This window comes from Epinephelus moara, chromosome 10, assembly GCF_006386435.1.
Source record: "Epinephelus moara isolate mb chromosome 10, YSFRI_EMoa_1.0, whole genome shotgun sequence".
NCBI classification, from domain to species: Eukaryota; Metazoa; Chordata; class Actinopteri; order Perciformes; family Serranidae; genus Epinephelus; species Epinephelus moara.
In genome coordinates this window covers 35,240,044-35,265,869 of record NC_065515.1, presented here as the reverse complement: position 1 = coordinate 35,265,869, position 25,826 = coordinate 35,240,044, and the positions used below count along the sequence as shown (strand labels likewise).

The 25,826-nt window shown below is 42.0% G+C and overlaps 1 protein-coding gene across 4 annotated transcripts in view; it reads right to left on the bottom strand.

Moving 5' to 3' along the window:
* ect2 (epithelial cell transforming 2) overlaps positions 1–25,826 on the bottom strand; it is a 101,494-nt gene that overhangs the window by 25,773 nt on the left and 49,895 nt on the right. For all 4 annotated transcript variants that reach the window (XM_050055016.1, XM_050055017.1, XM_050055014.1 and 1 more), the window contains 10 exons: positions 19,269–19,388; positions 19,086–19,154; positions 18,412–18,522; positions 16,590–16,686; positions 16,234–16,315; positions 11,393–11,471; positions 10,825–10,944; positions 6,729–6,867; positions 5,073–5,227; positions 1,331–1,438 (listed from right to left, as the gene is read on the bottom strand). In XM_050055016.1, coding sequence (XP_049910973.1) covers positions 1,331–1,438; positions 5,073–5,227; positions 6,729–6,867; positions 10,825–10,944; positions 11,393–11,471; positions 16,234–16,315; positions 16,590–16,686; positions 18,412–18,522; positions 19,086–19,154; positions 19,269–19,388 — 1,080 coding nt within the window. The remainder of the gene's footprint in view (positions 1–1,330; positions 1,439–5,072; positions 5,228–6,728; positions 6,868–10,824; positions 10,945–11,392; positions 11,472–16,233; positions 16,316–16,589; positions 16,687–18,411; positions 18,523–19,085; positions 19,155–19,268; positions 19,389–25,826) is intronic.

The window sequence follows — 25,826 nt, the reverse complement described above, 5'->3', positions numbered from 1 at the left end:
GCTGTCTCGCCTCTGAGCCGGCAGTGGAGGTAGCAACACCGCCAAATCAATCTCTGTGTAACAGGGACAGCCAACAGGATGGGACCTTGGATGGAATAGGTGTGATGTTTTGACGACGTATTGCGTGTGCAACCCACTGCCGGGAGATTTAAAAAGTAAAATGTATTAACCATGTCATATGCAGATAGAAACACACAGACATAATTCATTATTTGCTGCTGCCTTTGCTGCATGTTATCCCATCTCTTCCCTGTCCTTCCTCCTCTGTCTCCCTCTTTCTTTCAATATCAAAATAAAGCCAGAGTTAAAGAAAATGCTAAAATCTTTTCAGTGAACAACTAAACTAGAAAAAAAATGTATACAGTAAAGAATGAATGGAAAAAGATTAATCAAAACTTATTAAGTAGCATGCTCAATCAAGTTTCATCCTGCATGGTTATAGCTAGCTAGCAGACACTAGCAGAAGGTCTTATCAAGGTGTGTACTTGGCTAATAAGCTAATATCAGCTTGTTAAATTAAATATCATAAGTAAATATATATTCACTCCAGAAATAAAATCAAAACTCCCATGAGAACATGTAGTGCTTTGGCTGACAAATATCAATTTTCCACCAAATAAGTTCTGGTTCTTGAACCGGCTCTGTTCAGGCCTCTTGGAACCTTGGTACTTTCTAATGAACCAGCCCGTGTTTACACCAGGTAGGACGTGTCTTTTGTCCTGTAACTGAGATCTGTATTTATCCAAAACAAAAAACAAAAAAAAAAAAAGAGGAAAAAAAGAAGAAGAAGAAGAAGAAGAAAAAAAAGAAAATACCAACTAATGATTATAAGAAGACAAAGAAGACTATTAGGCGCAAATCTCTTTCCAACTATAGAATATAAAAAGCCCACTCATGTCGTCACTATTTGAACTATACGTTAAAAACAACCTGCTATTTTTTTTTGCTTTTCAGGCTTCGAACCAATTTGTTTTTAGTGGAAATGCTTTCAACGATTCAAAATTAGTTGCTGTTCCAACATGGAGCAGAACTCCATGGGCTGACATGCAGCCAAGGGCCACAAGCGGGAATCAAGCCTGTGACCGCTGCAGCAGGAACACCTATTCTAGCCACTGAGCAACATGCAATAAGATCTAGTATTGTGTTTATGCCCCAAATAATCTCACTGTTAAAAGGTACCCGTTTTAAACTGAAATTCCATATCCCAAGCTCAACTTCCTTTGGAAATGTTCCTGCCCTTTGCAACCCTGATCATGAGCCCACCTTGGAAGAGGTGCAGTTGGAGTAGACTAGAAGGATAATGATGTGAAACGGATTCTTTTGCCGTTACCTTTTTAGAGGTCTTCTTGATGGCCCTGGAGGCTTTGCTCAGGGTGCTGTCCATATCCTTGGTGCTGACCTGCAGTGAGTCTGGGTCTGTACACTGAATCAGATCCTCCTGGTAATCAACAAAAAACAAAACAGCCTCAAACTCAATATAATAAATCATCACCCGAAGTGTGCAATTCATGCAATCAGTACCAGCAGATACATTATGATTTGCTGTCAAAATAGTTGCAAGAGGAGGTGAGTGCTAGGACACACAGACACACACACAGTCTTTATTTCTCTCTCCCCCTCACCCTGCAGTGGGCTTGTTAACAAGCAGGGCTCTATCTCGTTGGTATTCACATTGTAGCGCTGACCCAGTGAAAACAGCATTAGGAATGCAGCTGTGAGGTGGCAGGCAGACCAGAGGCCAACATCGCCCCCTGCTGCTTGCTCTGCTCTATACAGCAGACAGCCTCAACTCCATATCTTCCACTGGACCCATAATCATTAAGCTTAATCAGCCCATAACAAGTTGTTTTTTCATAATATCCCCAAACCATTAAAGGTTACACTTGGCTATATTTTATGTTTCTCTTAATCACAAAAATCCCTCAAAAAGACTAAAACCAACTAGGCATTGGCTGTGTCTGTGTAGCCTGTGTGCCGTGATGTTGTCAAAAAACAGTTAAATACACATCAACGCCACATTGATGCACTGGGTGACATGTTCCTTCATTAACATCAACACACAAACTAGTTTAATTTAAAAACAAAATCCCAAAGTCACTGTCCTGCTGTGGGAAATATTCACTAGAGCACCAAATGTTTATTAATTTACAGCTGAAAAAAACTCCCCTGCAAACATTTGTTAATCACTGCAGGAGATAACTGGACCTTTTTTTTTTTACCTTGTTATCCTAAAAATTGATCCTGGTACCAGTCTTTAGTGTTCATTGGAACAGTATTAGCTTTTGCCTAATTTGGCTTTTTCCAGATAGATAACTCATCTCACACACACACCCTAATCCCTGACATAAAGACAGAAATCAACTGTAGAATATGTGCTTGTAGTATTGTTATTTGGAAAGACATTGAGAGATAAAGCCCAGACACACAAAACTGACTTTAGAGAACTGGGTCCATGTCATTGGTTCGACAGCCCATTGGTTCGACATCCCATTAGTCCGACTGTCCGTGGTGCTGAACGGCTCGCGGCGGGCGTGTGGTGCGCCGCGACCGGCTTGAGGCGGAGCAGGCTCATGGCTTATGTGTTTGTCACTTTCTTTTTCATTTTAACCCACGCCATGATCTTTTCCTGACCCTAACCAAGTGGTTTTTGTGCCTAAACCTAACCAGACCTTAACCACAGGGCATCATGATGATTTCGGAACGGACTTAGGAACAATGAGTTTAATATGGTCGGAACAATGGGATGTCGAACCAATGGGCTGTCGAACCAATGGGCAGTTCCCTAGAGAACTAATGGCAACAAAGGCTCCCCAATGCCTTGCCTGACATCATCTTGTCGCCCGACAGCCAACTAGCCCATATGTTCTGCACCTGCGCGAGAAGAAATAACGCACCAGCAGACGGTGGCAGTTTGTAACTGCAATTCAAAAAGGGAAACCAGAAGACTGTCATGATGCTAGTTAGCCAGTTAGCACATTAACAAACCAATTTGATGTTGAATGAACAGAGCATATTTAGCGTGTGCCAGTGAGCAATAACACAAACCGTCAGGAAAAGTTTCTGCTAAAGAGCCCAGTGGCTTAAGAAAAATAATCTTTTCCTATGTAACAAGTTTTGTTTTGGTCTCACTTCCTCTGACTTTAGTTCTTTGTTTACTTTTGTCACTCCAGTCTCTCTTTTCGAGCTCTGAGCTGAACTGCCAATCAGAGTGATTTCATTCACAGACAGGCTTTGCTGTCACTGATTCAACATGCTGAACTTGACTTGGAGAGACTAGACTCACTGCCACTAGTTCGGTGCTGGGCAGTATGATACTGCAGGTTTGATAGGTATTTCTATTATTTTGTCTACAAAATCCATATCAATGAGGATAGGCTAAACAGAGGAAACAACATTTTTAGCACCATGAACTAATTCCTCAAAAATGATCATATGATTGCATCAACACCTCTCTAACAGGGGCGGAGCAGGGGTGGGGGAGCTTCTGGGGCTGCAGCTCCGAATGTTTGATCAAAAGCCCAGAATCTATGCCATATGCCATCTATGCCTAGAGAAATATAATATAAATGAATAAATGTTGTTGTTCTTCTTCTTCCACTGGTCTAATATTCAATTCAGAGTGTTGTTGACCACATTTACTTGTCATTGTTGGGGATTATTATAGCATGGATTTAAACCTGGGGAAGGCACTTTAATTTTGGCATCATTATGCAAAAATCCCATAATAACCTTTGAGGATATTATAATTCAAGTGGTCTAAGAGAACATGAGACTTCTGAACCTCTCCTTTGTTTTTAGGGACTAGAAAATGTAGCTTTGGCTTATCACAGGCCATTGTGAGACTGCTTATAAACTGCCTTCAAACTGTGAAACTAGGCAGCGCTGATCAAATATGAATCAAAACTTCATTGCCTGTATTTTCTGTCTCAGATGTTTTCAGAAACATATTTTAGTTTACTGTTTAGCTTCAAAATGAGAAGGTTTTCGACCCGGCCACCATATTGAAAACACTAGAGCCAAAACCAAGTGCCACCGACTGGCCAGGCAAAACTTTTTCATTTTACAGCTAAACAGTTTCTGAAAACATTTAAGGCAAGAAATGCAGTAACAGAGTCTTGATTAATATTTGATCAGTACTGCTTAAGTTTGACAATCTGAACGCAGTTTAGGAGCAGTGACTAACATAACTGACAGCTGCAATAGAGGCTCCTTGGCTCTAACTGGTTGTTGTCTCAATTCTTGCAAATGCCATTATAAGCACTATGAGGAGGAGACAGAGTAACAGGATTTTTTTTTTTCTCAGATTATCTGCCTCATGTTCTGCTGTCAGGATAGCGACAATTAAAACACATTTTGTCAGATTTGCTGAAAAAGTTACCTACTATAGCTTTAAATGTTGCAGATTTGTCAGCTAAACATTCATGCTGTGAACTCTACTCCAGCATAGTATAGCAAAAAAAGGTTCAAGATTAGTAATGCTGTTTACACCAATTCCTATATTACCTACCTTATGCAACTTAAAAATACTAAAAGACAATGTTTACCTGTTTTTAGGTGGCAGGAGTAAAAAAACATAGTCATACTCAACATCTGTTGTGTCACGGTTTCTGAATGATGAAGACCAATGGAGAAAAATTGAAGTGGGATGTAGGCTCTACAGGGTGATTTGTTTTCCTGGCAACTATCATGTTTCCCCCACATGATGTACAGATTTTATGCATTCTATATCTCAAATGTAAAATAGTGCATATAGCTGGGGGAAAAACATCTCCCCATAGTAGCATGCCCCCAGACCCCCCCAAGGTTTGGGCTGAGCCCCGAATGTTTATGACACGATGGATGGATATATGACTGGAGCAATTGTTTGATGTGACCAAGTTTCTGGAGAGGAAAAGGCTCCTTCAGTTTTAACTGCTGTTGAGGATGACAGAGCTCACATCATCACAGCTTCTTTCCATGCCTGTTGTTCTGTCAAACTACCAAACTACGTACTTTCTTTTCTTTGTGTGTGTGTGTGTGTGTGTGTGTGTGTGTGTGTGTGTGTGTGTTGTGCGCTGTGCGCGACTTCTCACCGCATCAGTCCTGCAGATGGTGTTGGCGACATGGCGGCAAAGTGTTCTCAGCCAGGCGCTTTTAACCGTTTCCTCTCCAGCCAGTTGGAAGCTGAACAACAAGTTCTCCTGTTCAGTTGGAGGGCGAACCACCAAGGCAAATGCATTCACACACTCTGAAGGGAGGAAGTGGAAGAGCGAGAGAGGGACAGACAGTGATGGAGTGAGAGAGAGACAAAATAATGAACAGTGACAAAAAGACAGGAGGGAGTGTGGAGATTGAGATAAAGGGAGGGAGACAGAAAATGATGGGGACGATGGAGGATAAGTGTTGTACAGGTAGAGAGGGAAGAGAAACAGATGGAAAGATAAGAGCAGACAGAAGTAATGGAGGATAAAAAATCCAAGTCAAATCAACTTCAGTACGCCATCCAAACTCCATAAACATTAATCATCACTGTTCCCTGTGTAATGACAGAATTTGTCTCTGAACGATGTGTTCTCACATGAAACTACAGGGCTAGACAATGTAAAAGAAACATTAAATTGTGTAGGAAACACTTGCATATGTAGGAAATATTGGACATCCTTCACTTAGCTTTTCATACTGTATCGTAAAATGTGTGATCCTGAAGCAGTTTATAAACAGGACTAGAATTTGTTTGCGCCAAATTTAAAGAAATCCCCTTAAAGTGATGTCGGGATATCATGTTCACAAGAGTGAGACGGATGAAAGGTCACAGTAACCTTGACCTTTAACCACCAAAATCTAACTAGTGCATCTTTAAGTTCAATTGGATGTTTGTGCAAAATCTGAGGAAAATTCCCAAAGGCCTTCTTGAGATATCAAATTCACAAAAACGAGATGGACGAGATCGCAGTGACCTTGACCTTGACCTTTGACCACCAAAATCTAATCAGTTCACTGTTGAGACCATGCGGACGTTTGTGCCAAATTTGAAGAAATTCCCTCATGACATTCTTGAGATATCCTGTACATTGCGTTTTTTCTGCGATTTCTGTTTCTCACTCTGCATGTGGGATTCCACTGTCTTGATTACCATTATGCTGAGTTTGAAAAACTTTCTTATATATAATACCAAGCTCAATATCCATTGCTTTGTACCAGTTTTAGCCATGTTGCAAAATCTCCAAATGTTGTTGAATATTCACTTTCCCATGTCGTCCATGGTACAGTGATAAACAAGAGTCGATAGCGGAACCTCTGCTCTGAGCATCGGGACTTGAAAAAAAAAAATGTGAATGCCATCTGTGTGATGTTAATAAGAGAGGCATTTGGTAAATTAAAAAAAGATGTTACCAATTGTTTGACTTTACTATGCACACTAATCACAGAAAACCCACCGCTGACTAATAGTTTAGAGGTGTAACACAGACACACCACCGCACAAGAAAGCAAAGGCCACAGTGACAGAGCTGACGCCCACTAAAAAAATCAGCTCTAAATGGAGCAGAGATCTTGGAGTAGGTTTGTCATTGTTTCCACTATTGTGCTGTATTACAGTGACACTCCAACAGTGTGTTTAACCATTTTTGATTGTTAAAATGCAGTGCAAATGGAGAGGGACACATAAAACACTGCTAAATGACATGCAGATGAAGTGATATGCAGTGGCTTCATTAGTTGACAGCGTGCACATGCTGTCTCTGTGTTACCTTCTGTGTCCTGCAGGTCTAGCACTCTTCGGATCTGGGAGAGTGGCATCAGTGCGATGTGTTTAAGCGGGGGTGGTGGTCTCGTCTGTCCCAGCGGACTCTTAAACGTATTGATCACCTTGTGTCGCTTCCTCGCAATCTGCAGAGAAGCACACACACGCCCACAATGTGAGACAGCAACTTTGGAGGTAAATGTGAAGAAAAGCAACTTGTGTGTGTGTGTGTCATGGTGATTCAGAATTGAGTGTGGGTGCATTTTGCAGTGTGTGGGTGAAGCTGCTATCGGTTACTTGGCAATTAATCAATGTGGCCTTCGTAGAGGTAAACGATGCAACTCATTAATGCCACATTAATTAGATGCTAAGAGAGACAAAAGAGAGAGGAGGAAGAAGGGAAGAAGAGAGAGATGGAGGAGAGGATAAAATAGGACACTACATCATGGGTCATTGTTTTGGCAGTGAGCGTGAAGAGGGTTATATGAATGCAAGAGTTAATCAATGATTAGTGAAGCCACCCACTCCAACACAACATTCACTTATCATACATACAAGACGGCATGGAAAATGTCAGAAATCCATGTATGACTGTTTAACACACACACACACACACACACACAACACACACACACGGTGTTGCTGACATGCCTCAATCAGTGCAGCGCCAACCTCATCTCTTTCATGATTGCCTGCTCTGTTCTTATGCTGCCCCTTTGCTCATTAACACACACACACACACACACACACACACACAGACTGTCAGCAAAGATAGACTCTACACACATGAATTGATCACCCAATCAATCTTGCTGCACTGCAAAAAGCCCCTTATGTACTCAACACTGCATGTGCACATGAAACTCAGCATGTGTTTCACATCGTGCTGAGATCCACGCTGAGATTCTCTTAACAAACAAGGTGCAGAGGAAGAACGACACAGAAGGTGGAGGTATTAAGGGACTTGCTGGTTACATCACTGGTTAAATGATATCAGAGTCTAAAGTGGTGAAAATAGAAAGCATGTTCAGGTAATGCGACTACTTACTGAATTCTCCATTTACAAAACAGAATGTAGTTAAACTCCATTGAATTCTAAAAATCATATTAAATATCCAAACCACAGCCAACACATCAAATTTGTAAATATACACATACACATAACTTTCATTTAATTTCATGGTTTTGTTGGTGTTGTTTATGTTGTTATATTAAAAACACAGACAAATACAACTTTCAACAATAAAAGTTCAACAGTCTATGAACATGATGTGGCATCTCCTTGCATTGTACAATCCTTTCTGATAGCACTGTTGTTGACTGAGAGCATTCATTGAGTTGGCTTAGAAAATAATGATGAAGTAGACATATAAGTAAGAAAGATCAATCGATCAGTTTATCTATATACTTATGTTCACTTAAAACAAAACACATTTTGCAGGGCCTTGCAGTCCTGCTCGGTACTGTTTCTGTACCAGGCTGTGATGTTCCCCAACAAGATGCTCTTAGTGGTACAGGAGTAGAAATTTCTCAGTATTTGAGGATACTTGAAATTTCCTTACAGGGATATGCTGACAAATTTGCATTACATAACCTACCAGCGGGAGCGTTTCTTAGTCTGATGCGGCGCAGAACATTCTGGTAGTTGTAGGTTTTCTATCTTCTGAGCAAAAGCAAATGCCAAAGTCCTTTTTTCTCTACTCCCTACCCCTAAGGGTGAAAGCGCAAAACGTAGGGGTAAGGGCGAAGTGGTCGGGGCAAGGGGTGTAATGGTATTTGATATCTGGCCTCTATGTTGACTGTATCCAATGTGGTACAGGGCCCTATTTCAGGAAGCAGGCTCAACAAACTCTGAGCCTGATCCCGATCTCCGGGTTGACTGAGCCTGAGCTGAGAAACTCTGAGCTTTCGGTTCCAGAACAGCTGATCCGAATTAGTTCAATCCACTCTGAATATGTTCAGAACTGAGAGAGGCGGGTTCACGGCAATCACCGAAAGACATCATCAGTGGAGTGCGGATAACCTGATATTCAGTGGCCGAAAGCATAAAGCCAGAGTCTGAGATTTTAATGGCCGTGAAATGAAAAAAAAACAAAACACATCAGCTGAAGCTAAACAGCATGAGGTGTGATGGGGAAAGACTGCAGAGTGTGTTAATAGGTAATGTGAAGTGATGTTATGTAATGTGATGTGTTAATGTGTCTAATATACAGAAAATAGCCTACAGAAACATTACACAGAGTTCATATATTTTAATATAATTTGCTGTATCCTCTTATTCAGCTGTAATCTGATGGGGCCCAAACACACTGGGCAGCGACTCAAAATCAAACACAAAGATATTAAACAGACTGGTGAGAAATTTTGCTTATACATAGTTATTCTGTCAATATTAGGCTGAGGTTCACTGAATTGCTGAATTGCTGTGAAATGTCTTCTGACTCACGTAATCTCCTTTATTCCCAGATGGAGCTATTATGGGATGTTGAGTCCCATAAATGAGCCAATTACACAGCGGAATCTTTGAATATATATAAAAAGTATTCATGAATCATTGCATACTGTAATTTAGATTAATTTCTGATTAACACTGACAAACCTGCAGTTCTGTGGAATTCCTCTTTTTTAAGATTATTTCTGGGGCTTTTGTTGCCTCTAATGGCAAAAGAGCAGGCTGCAGGCTGGATTTGAACCCGCGGCCACTGCATCAGGCGCTGGGCGTCTGATCACGGGGCTTACGCTCCATCCACAAAGCCACCGATGCTCCGTTGCAAATATTTTGATAATCGATTCTGATTCATGTCCAGGGAAAACCGCGAAAACGGGCAAAAGTCTTTTCAGAGCCAGGGTCACTTTTCTTATAGCCTGACAAACCGCTGTCTTGCTGATGTGTTCAGGGTCTCCGATGTTATAAAGAAAACTGCCGCTGCAGAAGAATCAAAGGGCAATGCATAACATTTGCTCTGGTGATAATGCAAATCCACAATGTGTAATATTTGATATCTGGGTGGAACAGATTTTTCTGATAAATGAAAGACTGAGAGGTGAAATTGTATCTTTCATATAGAGACTCCTCCAGGAAGGCATCCAAACGGGGTCTAATCACATTCTCCTTACGCAGCAGCCTCTGAATAAACTGTGCCCCAACGTCCACGACTTCCTTCACTAAAGGACATGCCATGTTTCTCCTACCTGCGACACACTCGGCCTCAGGCTTAGATGAAGCAAACCTGCGAGCCAGCAGGTAAGACTCAGGGTTTCGCTGAGCTGGCTTTCTGAAATAGGGCCCTGGTCTTACTATAGTATGATTTACTGCTTGTGTATAGAGAAAATACAGTAGATGAGACACTTAAGATTAGGCTTCCCTATTTTGGCATCCCTCGATTTTCAAAACATGATAATCGAGATGAAACTATATTGTGCCACATGGCAAGTCTACCGATGTTGCTCCAATTTTGTCTTTCATTTTTGTAAATCAAGCACAGCCCTTCCCAGCGGTGTTTGGGCCCCTCCCCCACAGTCCAAACAGAAGTTGCAGCATGAAGTGAAAATAGTGAGTCACAACGCATCACCCCTCCCCCATTGCTTTGAAATTTCTTTGGTAGAACTTGTAAGAAGATGGCAGAAAGGTCGAGGAAAAAAGGTTAAACAAAGTCTGTGGTGTGGAAATACACTTCGAAGAGTCAGAACAAACAAACAGCAATTATGTACATGATGTGTTACATGGTCTTGGCTATACCACAAAGCAACACAACTAATTTGATTGTTTTTCAGTTTAACTGTATCTGAAGTTAAAAGACATCCAGTGTTAAAAAGAAGAAGATGCATGATGTTCTCAAAGCCAATGAGAACTGTAATAAATAATTGTGATTTCAATGTCAATCAAAATAATCATGATTATTATTTTTGTAGTAATAGAGCAGTCCTACTTAAGAAAAAAACGTATTATTTATTACTAAATTGCAATCATCATATTAAAAAACAAATGCCAATAGATTATTTTTCCATATCATTCAGCCCTAACCCTGACCTATAGAAAAATGGTAAATCAGGTGTGAACGTGTTCTGTGTAAATGCTTATTGCCGTCTGCGTGTATTCTCACCTCGAGGCAGTCATTGAAGAGGAAGAGTGTGACATTTTCTCCACGGTCACAGGGCTGGTCTCCCAGGGCGATCGTTTCTACTCTGTAAACCAGACTGCGGTGGGAAGACAGCAAGTTGGCCTGCAGAGAAAACAAAGGACAGGAAGTTAAAGGAAAGTGTGGAGAACTGTGGCTGAAACAAAGAGAGACACAGAGAAATGAGATTAGAAAAGAGAAAATTCAGCAGTACCATGACTGCCTCGCTGATAGAGGGGGGAAAAAAGGCGTACATAGGAGAAAACTGGATAAAATATAAACTATTGGACAGTAGATGGTTCTGGAGAAAAGAAGCGCAGCAGGGTTCATTTGTTTTAGTCTCAACCCAAGGTTGATTCTTTAAAAAATTCCAATTATTTCTACATATTAGACAGTCTCAGCATAATTAGATTAATGAATAATGTATACCACAATACTAAGTATTTGCAATGGAAGACTTTCTAGTGATTTTAAGGTCATATGCATTTAATCTCAAGTACTTCTTTAAAACCTATGACCTATATTTTTTGTACGGAATATCCCTCAAACTTACAGGACAGCCATCAACTTCATATACAACATCGAAGATCTGCTTCTGGCCTTCAGTCTTCCTCTTGTCCTCATTGATGTGACTAGTGAGGAGAAAAGGGAAGTTAGAGAAGGGAAGGAACAATGTAATTATTAATCTCAGGTAATACAGAATTAGCCAAGAAATCATCTAGTTGACCAAAAGAAAAATAATCTGCAACAATTTTGATAATCCATCACTTGCAGACCTTCATCGAGGAAAAATACCAAATGTTTGCTGGTTCCACCTTCTAAAAACTAAGGGTTTTGTTAAATATCATTTTAAATTGAACATCTTTGGGTTTTGGACTGCTGGTTGGCTGTGGTGCTTAAAAAATCCACTCTTTTATAGATGTCTCTTTCACAATGTTAGTATATATGAAAAGGTCTTTTGAGACCTAATGGCATCATGTGATGGACCCAGGAGTTGTAATTTCAACTTTTGGCCCACTGTGTCAAATAGGCCTCAAAGCTTGGTGCTGTCCTTGGGGCTTGGTTTTAGCGAATTTAGTGTGAATCAAGTTAGTTTAAGGCTAGACTTGTATCAGTAGCCCTGTGCTGTTTGTATCAATGACTGACCATACATCTTAATCTGAATATAAAGCAAGGAATCTCTGTCCGTCTGTGTGTAAGTATGTCCACCCATCACACTTGATGGGTGTGTTGCTGGGGAACCAAAGACATGAACTGTCAAATTTGGTGAAATTTAGACATGCAACATGTTCAATATTAATAAACTTTAAATAAATAAGTGAACAGCGCTCTGTGGCTCTGTGCAGAGGCAGGGCTAGGGCTTCAGAGTTCTGCAGAGTTGAGCATGTTTTCATCTACATAAGCAAGGAGCCTCTGTTGCTTGATACAGTACAGTCAACAACAGATGAAGAAAGAGACTGGAGATTTTTCATGTAGCAAACATTTCAAGCGTCAGATGTAACTTTTGGAATGAACACTTTGCTCCTGGACCAAAGGAAGCCCAGGACTCTGTAGAATGAGCAGTATGTCATCTGCAGCCAGCCAGCCGCGGCTCACTGACTGCAATTCAGATGCTGGATATGCTAACATTACAACCAAACTCTTCATTACAGATGCAGCCACTTCATATTTCCCACGCCATCCGAGAGCCTTCCGGATGCCTGCCAATGTCCAGCCAACTTCCAGCCAAATACCATTCCCCCCCACCTTTCTGGGGGTGTGCCTAGATTCCACTGTAACGTGCCCATTTATTCAATTACAAGGTGTCACCATGAGATGGTGCTTCCTTCGCAGAAACACAAAAACTGACAAAGATTTAGAGGTGCTTGCTTATTTATGTGTTTTATGGCCAAAAGTAAAAAAGAAAGAGGTGGCAGCATCTTCTGTCACTGACTGTGTTAAATGGGCATTTAATATCACCTAATATCCATCACAGACCCCTGAGTCCTATCAAATCGAAATCCTATCATGGCAGACTTTGTAATATCAGAAAATATTGTATCGTTGTCAAAACAATCAATTTAATATTGTATCGTGATGAAACTGGTGATTTACACCCCTAGTAATACACAGTAAATAATACACAGTAAATAAGTAGTATACCTTTGAGATACATATCTTTTAGGTGCTTTGGGGGCCTTTGTATGGTATTTCAGTGTACGCTGAGGTAGAACAGCAACATAATTCAATGTTTTTCATATCTAAACATCATCATAACTCTATAGCTGTCTGGGGCCCAGGTCTATTGCTAAGGGCCCAGAGAAGCTCAGTGTCAAGCATGAAGTTGTTTGGATGAGCAGTTCTCAAGAAAGCTGCAAGCAGCAACACCATAGGCCAAACAATGGGCCCGTTCTGAGCAGGCGTGTTTTGAACGGGCACTGCACTAGTAGAGTTCATTTAAAAAAGAGCAGCAAGTATCACACCTGAAAACCAATTAACTGGAGAGGAGCCATGCATTTACATTGCCAAATGTGAAGGTGTTGTGTAAAGGAGCTAGTAGCATCTACAGGGCTTAAAGTGAAAACTTTTCCTGAGCCTGAAACCTGAAACCCATTGACCCACACTTACCTCAGTTTTGCTGATTCTTTACTGTATTGCACCTAGCAATGGGTTGCCAACTTTTCAAAAAACACTAGAGCGAGATTCAGCGGGGCTGAGTACAATTTCGTTGTTTAAGCTGACACATAAATTTTTTGTTTGTCAACTGATTTGGTAGATGCGATCGTGATCCCCTGCATCCTAACGGACTTTTGGGGCGCCTGCTGGAGATGGATAGGGCCTAAAACCTTACATACAAATACCATACAGAGAGAGACAATGGTAGTATAGTGGTGGTCTGGGGGTCCTCCCCCAGAAAATTTTGGATGTGGTAGATGTGATTTCCTGCATTCTGGTGGGTTTAGGGGTAGCATTCTGGAGATGGGCAATACCGACATTCATTCAAAGCCACCCTGACTTGCAGGGCCTTCACAAGTGAACCTGCATTCAGCTCAGAGTGACTGAACTAGTGAAAACCAGAAACTAGGACTTGCCTATGTGGCATATAGCCTATTACTTTATAGACACAAGACGCATTTTGGATGTAAAGCAAAATTCATGGTTGAAATGGTTGAATATATTTTGATTAAGATCTAACTAAAATATTATTTTGGGAATAATAATATATTTTGTGTATTATTGTAGTCTAAAGAGCATTTCATGATATATTTCTAGACAATGCAAGTCTAAGAGTGCCTAGACCTAGGCCATTTCATTTCATTTTTGACATTTACAAAGCTCTCCAAATGCCTTTTGACATAGCTGTGGAAATTAATCGCAAAGTCACTTTTATGCTATAGATATTTTCTCTCAGCCAGTTATAATCTCTCCTCACCTGTGAAGACCCTGCAAGATCATCCTTGCTGGCCTCTGGTCCACTTTCTCCTCCCTGACCCTGCTCTTTCTATTGTGGCAATAAAGATTAAAAAATATGTGCAAAGCAATACTGAGCACAAGTTCCTATTAAGGAGGAGTGGATTTTTTCCTAGCATGAAACTAGCTAGCAAGCGATTCAATATAGGTAACAATAACATTAGTATTCTTGTTAACTAGCTTAACCTGATATATTGGCATCTATTAATTAGTCATCATTTAGCTAACATTAGCTACATGCAAAAGCATGACTCAACTTACACAGTTTGTTTGGAAGAAATTGTGCAAGGTTTTTTGCTTCTTGCTGGCTGGTTTGCTGAACATAGTTAACACACAGCAGCACTGCCCAGCAGCACACGTCTCGTCTGTGCGATTGATTCAGATCACAACACAACAGCGCAGTCGTCTGACTGTGAGACTAGAGCTGCCCAATCAAAGCGCAAATATGGATTGCGCACCAATCAGAGAGTAGTTTTCCACAGAAACATTTGGCTGAACTCCATTTCACTCAACCAGTAGGCCGGTCAGGCGGAGTCTGCCCCTCTCCTCTCCTCTCCTCTCCCCTCTCTGAAGTCTGGCTGCAAACTTCAACTCCGCCCACCCAGCACGCCGGCTGTTTGAAATTAATTTAAAATACTCAGCTGCCAGTGTTTTTTCCAGCATTCTTCGCTGGCGTGAGAAATGGTTGGGCAGAGTGAGACCATGAGATGGAAGGTGAATGCGTGTGTCACACACCAGATGCGTGAGAGTTGGCAACCTGGCCAGCTTCCATCTCTGACCTGCTCTACTCTACTTCAACGCTACTTAGCTCTCTCTCTCTCTACCCTACCGGTAGACTACCGCATCCACCTGTTGCACAAAACGCACACGGCATGCTGTTTTGTCTTAGTGTCTGACAGCTGATGGTCAAGCTAACACAAGCTAATCATTCAAATGCAGTTCAATTGTCCATTTCGGTTGCACATTCACCCACACTCATTTGGATATCAGGCTGTAACGGACACCTAAACAACATGTGCTTGGAAGTAGTGTGTGTTGAAACCCTGTCCGTGTGTGCGTGTGTGTGGAAACCCTGTCCGTGTGTGTGTGTGTGTGCTGTTTTTAGACCCTCACCACTCAGCTCTTATTGGCCAGCTGAGTTTGATAACACTATACTATTGGAACTACCCATGTGCTTCGCTGAAAATCAGAAGATAATTCGTTAAATGCTAACTTATGCCAAGTTGTTGCCACAAAAAAACAAAACAAAACAAAAATACTAGAAATGTCCCTCAAGCCAGAAGTCCAGCACCACGCCGGAGTACTTTAAGCCTGCATCTAGCAGTAAGGTTGCACATTGCAACTTCTCCTGTGTGCCAAGCGCCTTAGAGATCTACACAAAAAATGGGACTGGCCCTATCTAGAGCCAGTGTTTGATTTGTCGATTCCAGGCTACTGTAGAAACAATGTGGCAGACTCAGTGGAGGAGGACTCACTGTGTATGTAGATATAAATGGCCCCTTCTAAAGAAACGAAAACCCAATCCTCTACAACTGTAAGTCTCATGCCATAAATTACTTATTTTTAATTTTAAAGGTCAGGTGGCTAAAGTGACAACAGTTCACTTAAAGTGACAACAGTTCACTTTGAGCATAATGTGTCACACAGCACTGTATGTGACCTCCTGATGATCTGAAAATGCTCTGAAATATCAAGAAGTTCACCAAATCCTGGATGTACACATGTCAAAGGTTAAAACATTTCAAAAAACAAAACAAAACAAAAAAAATCAATTAATGTCACTTGTTTCTTGCAAAATCTTAACAATGGCTAATTATTACAATTTGAAAATACACAATGCTCAATAAGAGTAGAGTAGATAGTTCATCCGAGGTGTTGGAACTGATCAAATATTGCTGTCTGTGTGGTCATCACAAAAGAAAGGGTAAGGTCACGCCAACTCACGTCATGACTTCTTTCAGAGACTCAATTGCTTTCTCCAGTGTTATTTTGTCCGGGTTGTCATCTGATGTATGCTTCTTTATATCTGAAAGGGTGAAAAAAAGGGAAAATTTGGTAAGAAGCAGACAGACAGGAAGAGATGAAAATCATGTTGAGAAAGGTGAGTAGAAAAGAACAGTGAGAAAGAGAAATTACAGACAGGTATCAACAGAGATAATGGAGGAAGGAGGCAGGTATGGAAGCAGGAAGATAAGGAGAAAAAGACAAGGAGGGATGTAGTTAGCAAAAAAAATATTTTATTCTTAACTCTTTTAACAAAGGGGTGTGTGTGTGTGTGTGTGTTTGTGTGTGTGTGTTACCATTAAGAAGAAGGGCCACACTAGGCAGTCTCTGTACAGGTCTGATGAGCAGTTCCACTAGTGTCTGCCTGCCACATTCTGGCTTGGCCTGATTGATCTGTAGAATTCATTGTGACACAAAATGAAAAGCATTCATGTTAAAGCATGTTTATTTGTGTAAGCCTACGCGGCAGATTGAATTGGGAGACAGAAGTTTGCACTGCATGCTAGCCACCAGAAAAATGAAGGTCAATTTGCTCAAGTCTATCTGTTCAAAAAGCATTTTATGAAGACAGCTCTGAGAAACTTCTAAATCATTTTCATCACTATTTTAATAGACAGCCCGCAGCAGGTCAGGAATTGGATTTCTGCCATTCCCCAACCTTATTTTGGAAACTTATTTGAATTGAAGTAGCTATACAAAATCCTGCTATCTGACTTTTTTTTGGATGGGTGTGCTGGAGCAAACTGACAGAGAAGTGAGGACAGTCTCAGTAGTTAACGCACGCCTTCTCCAGCACAAAAGTGTCTGAATCAACAAACAGCAAAATACTCAGCTTAGAAAACCAACATAGACTTCAAAAACCTAGATTCTAAGTGTTGACTGAATGGAATTATTCTTAACAGGAGGACTCATCGCTATATGGCTGCTCCTCTCACCTTCAGAAGAAATCTAGCCGCATAATCAGGTTTCTCTAATATCTTAGGCTTTTCATATACATGGAATTCAATAAATGAGCTTGCTTGAATACACTCTGTTACTTAAGTGCACGTAAAGGCACTGACGGATGAACTTTCCAATAGTAGTAGACCAACAGTTCTGAGCAGGAAGGAACCACAATAAATGAGAAGTAATATAAAAAGGATAGGAAACAAGAAAAGTGTTTCTGTCACACACACGCAACTGCCAACCTCTGACAACTAACAAGTACGCATTCCTCATTTTAGGGGATTATGAGCCAGAAAGATTGAGACTGCCCTACAGAGATGACATATATCAAATGAAGCTGCTTGAAGGTGTGGCAAATAAATAAAACAGGAAAACCTAATGTATATGATACAACTTCCCACCTACATTAGGTTTTCCTGTTTTATTTATTTGCCACACCTTTCAAGTTTGTAATACAAAATCTATCTTTACGTGCCATCCATCCGTCAGGCAAACAAACATACAACAGGGTGTCAGACACTTACATGCTTTTGTTAAGTTTTTCAAGATACTTCTAAACCAAATTTACAACAGATTTTTGGACAAATAATTTCTTTGTTGTGCAAGCACTAGTAAGTAGTGGTAGTGGGGTTTTTTTCTTAGATTTTTTTTTTTTTAATTGTTCTGCTCACGTCCATGCAAAGCCATCAAATTCACGATCAAAACAACTCAACAGCTTAGTAGTCATGTGTTCCCCTGCAGAGGTAGGTCTAGGAATATGGCATTAAGGCCCTGACACACCAAGCCAGCGCCTGGCCTTCGGTTAAAGTTGGCCTGTCGGTGAGCGTGAGTGAGTGAGTTACGTTAATCTACATTTTGCCAACAGGTAAGTGCAAGTATTAAGTAAAAAGACAGTGTTAGGTTGAAGGGTAGGCTTGAAGATTTGTATAATCAGAGATATGGACTTTCAAACAGAAGAGCTTGACTCATTTTGACAAAGAGAAATTAAAAAATGGATAAATAATATAATAAATGAAATTGGATCCTATGTGTGCGGCAATTAAAACCTCACAATTCAAATTTAAGACTTATGACTTTTAAGGCTTAATATTTTGTATAACTGAATTCAAGACATTTTTAGACATTTTAAGGACCTGCAGACACCCTGATACAGAACAAATCCAGAGGTCCTACCTTGAGAAAAGCATGGAAGCGTGGCTTTTGTTTCTCACACCGAACAATTGTCTCCTTGCTCATTTCAAAAAAGTTGACAAAGGGTGGGTAGGCCTTCACCAGCTCTTTAGACTGGAAACAAAGTAGATGAGAGCAGGTCAGGAGCATCAAGAGGAAGAAATCCACACACAGAGAAGCGCAAGGTTTTACACAAGGGGGAAATAACACTAAATCACTAACAATTTGGATTGGTTTGCTTCAAGATGTTTTCAGACTAGTCCCATTGAATAATTTGCAATGTCACAATAATTGTATTCTCTGTAACTGAAAGACCGTTCAATAGTTGCCCCATACCTGCCTGTCACTGTCAACTGCAACTTCTTATTTTGAGTAACTACGAATGGTGCATTACTGTAATATGCATTACGCTCAGCAAAACAATCTTTTATAACTAAAGAATGAATAAAAGTAATGTTATAATAACAGAAGCAATCAACCCATGATGTCATCACAAGCAAAACATCCCTAAAACGCATTCACGAACCATTCAGGCAGTGTTAGTCTTGCATACAAAAGCCTGCCCTCAAACTAATTTACCTGTGTCAGAATAACTACAGGGGCACTCTATCAGATATCATTGACTTTGTATGTAAGCAACAACATCTGCAGACTAGTGGAGATTTGTTTGCACTCACATATTTGAGAATGATATCTCCAACACTCCGGTCCTCTGACCAGTCTGACAGGAGCTCCTCAAGGTCACTCTGATGAACACATTTTACACACAGATAATAACAGGTCAACAATGCATCTTTACAAATTACACTATCACATTTAGTTACATTTGGTTTTGATACAAACAGTTGAGGACACACTACCTTTATTCTGGTGTGAACCTCGTAGATTTCAGGGATGCTGCCAAATATTGTCTTCATTTCTTCTTGGGCCAGGATGGGTCCACCCACTTGCCCCTCTTTTTCCAATGGAAGCTTGAAAAGCTACAAATAAAAACATATGAGAGAACCCCCTTTTCTATGAGAGAAGCCCACAAACACTACGGAATTTAAATGTTCCACAAAATTGCCAAAGGGGGGGAGAAAAAAAAAAGACAGCAATACTCTGGATCAGTGACACTCAACTTATAGCTGGCAACCATTTTCTGATTCACAATTTTAAAAAAATGTATTACCATTGGGGTGGCAGAGTGCACAAAAGCACCAAAACAGAGCTTGTTTAACATGATAAGTGCCAGCGGAGGATTTCGGACCCTCCAACAGAGGTCCGGGCTAAGCCCCAAATGTCCTCAAATCCCAGAAACACCCCTGCTCAAACATGACCTGTGCAGGCAGCTGCAATTGGATTTGCCTCTTAGCAAAGATGAGTGAGGACAGCAAATGTCTAAAGGTTATAAACTGGAAATGTATTTATTATATTCACTAATAAACATTATCAATGTATGTTTACTAACTGGCCCCTGGCCTCCTGCCATTTTGCAAAAGTGGCCACAGGCAAAACAAGTTCAGTATCCCTGACCTAGATGTTTCCAAAGTTGTACAATATGTTCCTTTAGGATGGAAAGAAAACAAATCTATCTTGTCTATACACTGTATTTTCATGTACATGTCTTTCCAAGATGTAGCCTAACGTGTTGATTCCTCCATGTTGCATCTGAGGTTACATTTCTAAGTTAGCTATGAGCTTAGATTAATTAGTCCAGACCAAAGATGACACATTGCTAACTTTTAGTTATACTTTGCTTCTTGTGAACAATTAAGAGAGTGAAAGGTAACTCATTTAGAGGATAGTTTTGGCAACTGTCATCTGTGTAAAAATCTCATTATGAGCAACAGCAAGTCACACAAGCACTTAACTGCACTTTGCGTTCATTAGTGGCCATAAAATGCTCATGAAACTAATACTGATAATGAAACAATAACTGATGATAAGTTGAGACTGCAACTGGGCTTCATCATATCATAAATGTTGGGGAATTGGTAGAAACAGGACAAAATCAGCCAGGGTGTTTAATCACAATGTTAGGGGAGGATGGGTTACTGTTTAGTCACTATGTTTTTACGTTTGTTATCACTTTTAAAGGTCCAGTGGGTTTAAGGAGATATTTTGGCAGAAATGGAATATAAAAAGTATGTTTTCTTCGGTGTATAATCACCTAAAAATAGGATTCATTCTGTTTTCGTTACCTTAATATCGTCGAGTCGTTCATCTCTACATGGGGAACTGGCCTTTGTTTATGGAGATCGTCATGTTGCAGTGCCATGTTTTTACAGTAGCCCAGAAAGGACCAACCAAACATTGGCTCCCCTTAAGGCCATTCACGCCGCAAATGCACTGAACTGTAACATGAGACTGCTTTATTCACTGTTTGTAGCACTGCAAATCACGTGGTCTGTTTGCTCTGGAGAGGAAGAGACCTCTATGGATAATTCAGTCTCCAGTAAATACCTCCTGAACGTCTGGATGTGATGTTATTGGAGAAAAAAGGTGACACCACATTAGCGTGTATTGGACTAGCTGCCCACAGTGATGTGCAAAACAGTGTCATAATATTTGGATTTGTAACATGAAACTGCTTAATTCTGTATTTTTATCAATCGAAATCACAGGGTCTGTATGTTTCAGAGAAGAAGAGAAATCTGTGGATAATTTAGATAACAGTAAAAACCTCCTAAAGGTGTGGAGCAGAAAAGGTGAGCATACATTAGCCTCATTTCCACTAAGCAGTCTGGTACAGTACAGTTTAGTTTGGTATGCATTTTTTTCTGTTTCAACTGTTAAAGTTGTGGATGGTACCAACAGAAGCAATCCTAACCGACCCCATTTTTAGTCACCCCTCTGCTGGGGTACCTGGCACATTGATTCTGTACTAAAAGTTGTGAAACTGATGTAACCACTGTTCATACCGTGGCAAGTGACACAAATAATAATAATAATAATAATAATAATAATAATAATAATAATAATAATAATAATAATACATTTTATTTATATAGCGCTTTTACAGCTCTCAAAGACGCTTTACATTTAAAACAAAGAAAAGAAGTACATACAAAAAACGGGGGGGGTACATGAGAAACAGAACGAAAAGCTAATGTTTAAAGGTTAAAAGCGGATTTGAAAAGGTGGGTTTTGAGGAGTGACTTGAAGGTGGATGGATCTGGACAGTCACGGATGTGTATAGGGAGGGTGTTCCAGAGGGAGGGGGCGGCTATGGAGAAGGCTCTGTCGCCCCAGGTTCGGTGCTTGGTCCTGTGTGGAGGTGAGAGGAGGTTTTTGTCAGATGATCGAAGGTTGCAGGAGGGAGTGTGGTGGTGGAGTATGTCCGTGAGGTAGGAGGGGGCCTGGCAGTGGAGGGCTTTGTGGGTGAGGTGAGGTAGGAGGGGGCCTGGCAGTGGAGGGCTTTGTGGGTGAGGAGGAGGATCTTAAAGTTGATTCGTACGGGACAGGGAGCCAGTGTAGGTTTTGCAGGACAGGGGTTATATGTTCACGGGAGCGGGTGTGGGTGAGGAGGCGGGCAGCAGAGTTCTGGATGTACTGGAGTTTGTTGAGGACTTTGGATGATGAGCCGTAGAGGATGATGTTGCAGTAGTCGAGTCTTGAGGTGATGAAAGCATGGATGAGAGTTTCAGCGGCAGAGAAGGAGAGTAATGGACGGAGACGGGCAATATTTCTGAGGTGAAAGAAGGCAGTTTGGGTGAGGCGGCTGATGTGATGTTCAAATGTGAGGTTATTGTCGAAGATGATACCAAGGTTGCGGATGAATGGGGAGGGAGAGAGGGTGGTGTTGTCAATGCTGAGGGTGAAGTTTTGTGTTGCTGTAGAGAAGGATTTTGGGCCGATGAGTATTATTTCAGATTTGTCACAGTTGAGTTTGAGGAAGTTGGCTTGCAGCCATGATTGGAGTTCAGTCAGACAGTTGGTGAGGGTAGAGCGGGTGGCCGGGGTGATGGATTTTGTGGAGATGTAGATTTGGATGTCGTCAGCGTAGCAGTGGAAATGGAGACCATGACGACGAATGATAGAACCAAGGGGGAGTAAGTAGATGATGAAGAGGAGAGGACCAAGCACCGAGCCCTGAGGGACACCTTGAAGCAGGGGAACGGTGGAGGAGGTGCAGTTGTTGACATGGATGAACTGATGTCTGTCTGTGAGGTATGATTTGAGCCAGGAGAGAGCAGAGCCAGTGATGTTGAGGGAAGTTTGTAGGCGGGATAGCAGAGTGGTGTTGTTGATGGTGTCAAAGGCAGCAGTGAGGTCAAGGAGGATGAGTATGCTGAGGTGGCCAGAGTCAGCAGAGAGGAGGAGGTCGTTAGTGATTTTGAGGAGAGCAGTTTCGGTGCTGTGTTGAGGGCGGAATCCGGATTGAAATGGTTCATATAGTTCATGAGAGCGGAGGTTGGTCTTGATTTGGGAGGCGACATGTTCCAGAATTTTTGACAGAAAGGGGAGGTTAGAGATGGGACGGAAATTTGAGATGACGTCAGGGTCCAGGCCGGGTTTTTTGAGGATGGGGGTGACAGCGGCCAGTTTCAGGGATTGAGGGACAGAGCCAGAGGTGAGGGAGGAGTTAATGATGGTAGTGATGAGTGGGGAGGTTGTTGGAAGGCAGACTTTGAAGATGGAGGATGGTATGGGGTCCAGGACAGAAGTGGAGCTTTANTTGAGTGGTGGTGGAGGTGGTGAGCGGCGGAGAGACTGAGATGGGGGGGGGGGCGGGGTGTTGCTGAATTGAGTGTTAATTGCAACAGTGGGTGGGGAGGTCTATTGCACTTTTACAGTTTGGATCATCAATGTGGATATTGAAGTCCCCAAGCAGGAGAATTGAGGGGGATACGGCGGATAGCTGGGTGAGGAATTCGGCAAGGTCTGAGAGGAAGGAGCTGTTAGGTTTGGGAGGGCGGTAGATGAAGGTGATGACCAGGGAAGTGGGACCAGACAGTTTGAGGGCTACATGTTCGAAGGACTGAGCAGGAGGTATGGAGATTGTGGACATTTTAAAGTATTTCCTGTAGATGGCAGCAACGCCACTCAGTGTAGGTGTAGTCAGTGGGTGTGGTCTGGTTTAAGGAGAAGTAATCCAGGGGTTTGTGCCAGGTTTCGGTGAGGCAGAGGAAGTCCAGTTTATTGTCAGTGATGACTTCATGTAGGGTGGCACTTTTGTTGGTCAGTGAGCGGGTGTTGAGTAGAGCCAGTTTCAGGTGTTGTAGGGTTTGAGTAGCACAGGGGGTGGCAGGAAAGCAGAAGATGGGGCACAAGTTTTTGTTATTCACAGTCTTAGTGCGGTAAGGGCGGGGTGGTATGTGCTTTATGATGGACTGTATGGGGAATGTCTCAGGTGGGAGGGTTAATGATAGATATGGTCAGACGGGGGCGCTGGTGAGCGGGGCTGTGCTCTGTGCTGCTGTTTGCACGGGGAGAAGAAGAGTGTCAGTGGAGGGGGCGTGTGATGTAAATAGTCATGCACGTGGCGTGTGATGTACAGCATGCTGAATATTGGCTGCCAGTGTGCGGCTTCCCAGGGTGGTAGGGTGAATGCCATCGTGTTTGAAGAAGGAGGGACGGTTCCAGAAAAGATTAAAATTGTCCATGAAGTTGAAGCCTCGAGCGTAGCAGGCAGGCATGAGCCAAGTATTCAGCAGGAGCAGTCTGGAGAAGCGCGCGTCCCCACGACCAAGTGTGGGAATGGGACCGGAGATAAAAACGGACTTTCCACAAGTGCGTAGGAGGTCCAGGAGGGAGGTGAAAGCACTTTTGGTCAGCTCAGAGGCACCCCGAGCCAGGTCGTTGGTCCCTACATGCACCACGATGCGGGTAATGGAGGATGGGAGTGACTGCAGCAGCCCAGGGAGTTTTCCCAGGATTACCGGGACTGTGGCTCTGGGGAAACAACAGGTGGTGGCATTGAAGAAGCGGATATTCCTTGTTATGGAGTCTCCGATGATCAGGGTGGTTGGAGGGAAGAGCGGGCGAGGAAGGGTTTTTGCCGGGTTGGATGGTGTCGAACCAGCGTCCGGGCCGTGCGCTGGCCGTGGGATCGGTAAATATTAGCAAACAGTAACTATAAACTGAAAGGATGTTTTGCTGCCTCTCGCAGCAGCTGTAAACTGAGGAAAAAAATAACAACCCACCTTAAATTTCAATATGAGAACTTTGACTATAACATTAGTTGTCATTGTCTCTCTCCCTGTTTCCACTTAATACTTGCGGTATGATTCCTTTGGAACCCTTCAGACATAGTACCCAGACCCTCGGTCCGTTTAGCATTTCCAACGCAAATGGTACTCTTAAATGTGGGTGAGGTTGTTGTCACTCACTGCTCTGTCCAGCAATCGCTTTCCTCTTCACCAGTGACACACAGGGAAGTCTGCACCTCATTTATCACCACAGAATGGGGTTGCACGGCGACATTTTCAGAACAAAAAAGAACAGGCTGCAGTGAGAGTCTCTCATGGTAGGATATCTAAAATAGCAGGTTTGTGCATTTAGTCCTTCTCAGGTAAGGGCTTGGGTTTAGTGTTGCAGTAGCCCACAGCAACAACGCTCTTCTATGCTTTTTTTTCTTCAAGTGAGGATTAGAATATATGCAGTTCACATAACCCAGTTGAAACGAATATATACTTTTAAACGCTAGAAGATTAAAGGAGCTATATGTAAGAAATCTAAAGCAAATAGTCATAAAATCCTCCTAATATGTCACAGAGACTAAGGAATAATGTTCATATAACATACTGATCTCACTGACAACAACAGTACAGCCAGAATATTCACATTTAAAAAAAATGTTTATGGTCTGCAAATCATGTTTATGTTTTGAATTTGTGTTTTGGCCTGTTTCGCCACCCACCGCCGTCTACCAGTCACACAGTCAGTAGAGTCTCAGCATCAGTTACAGTTACGACTGAGCTACAATGGCTGACGGTGCGACTAAACCCAAACGACCTCGTTAAGATTCCCAAAAACGCCAAGACAAAACTCGAGGCAAAGCAAGGGTCTATATAGGAGATGAATTTGAAATCAGCTGTCGAAGTGGCTACTCTTCTCCTCGACAGGTAAGCTTTAGCCAAAGTTGGCTAACTAGCATCAGAGCTAGACGGGGATGGACATTTCGAATACTTTCAACTCTTATTCATTTTAGATCATACATTGTAGCTCATGTGCAGGTGGGTCATCGACCCGACTGATTTTTTTGAGAAACAAATGTTAGCAGCACAGCAAGCAGCATTAGCAGTGTCCCGGTACATAGCATTAGCAGCCTGCTCCTCCTCCGCTGTATCCCGGCAGCAGCAGCAGAGAAGCCGGACTTGCTTGAACGGTCCGCTGGAAAACCGAAGATCAAGGACGCGGCAACGCAGCCCTGCCATGGCAGCCGCCCGTGGGCAAACAAATCACCCCCAATTTCCACCAGATGCGTGTTGGTT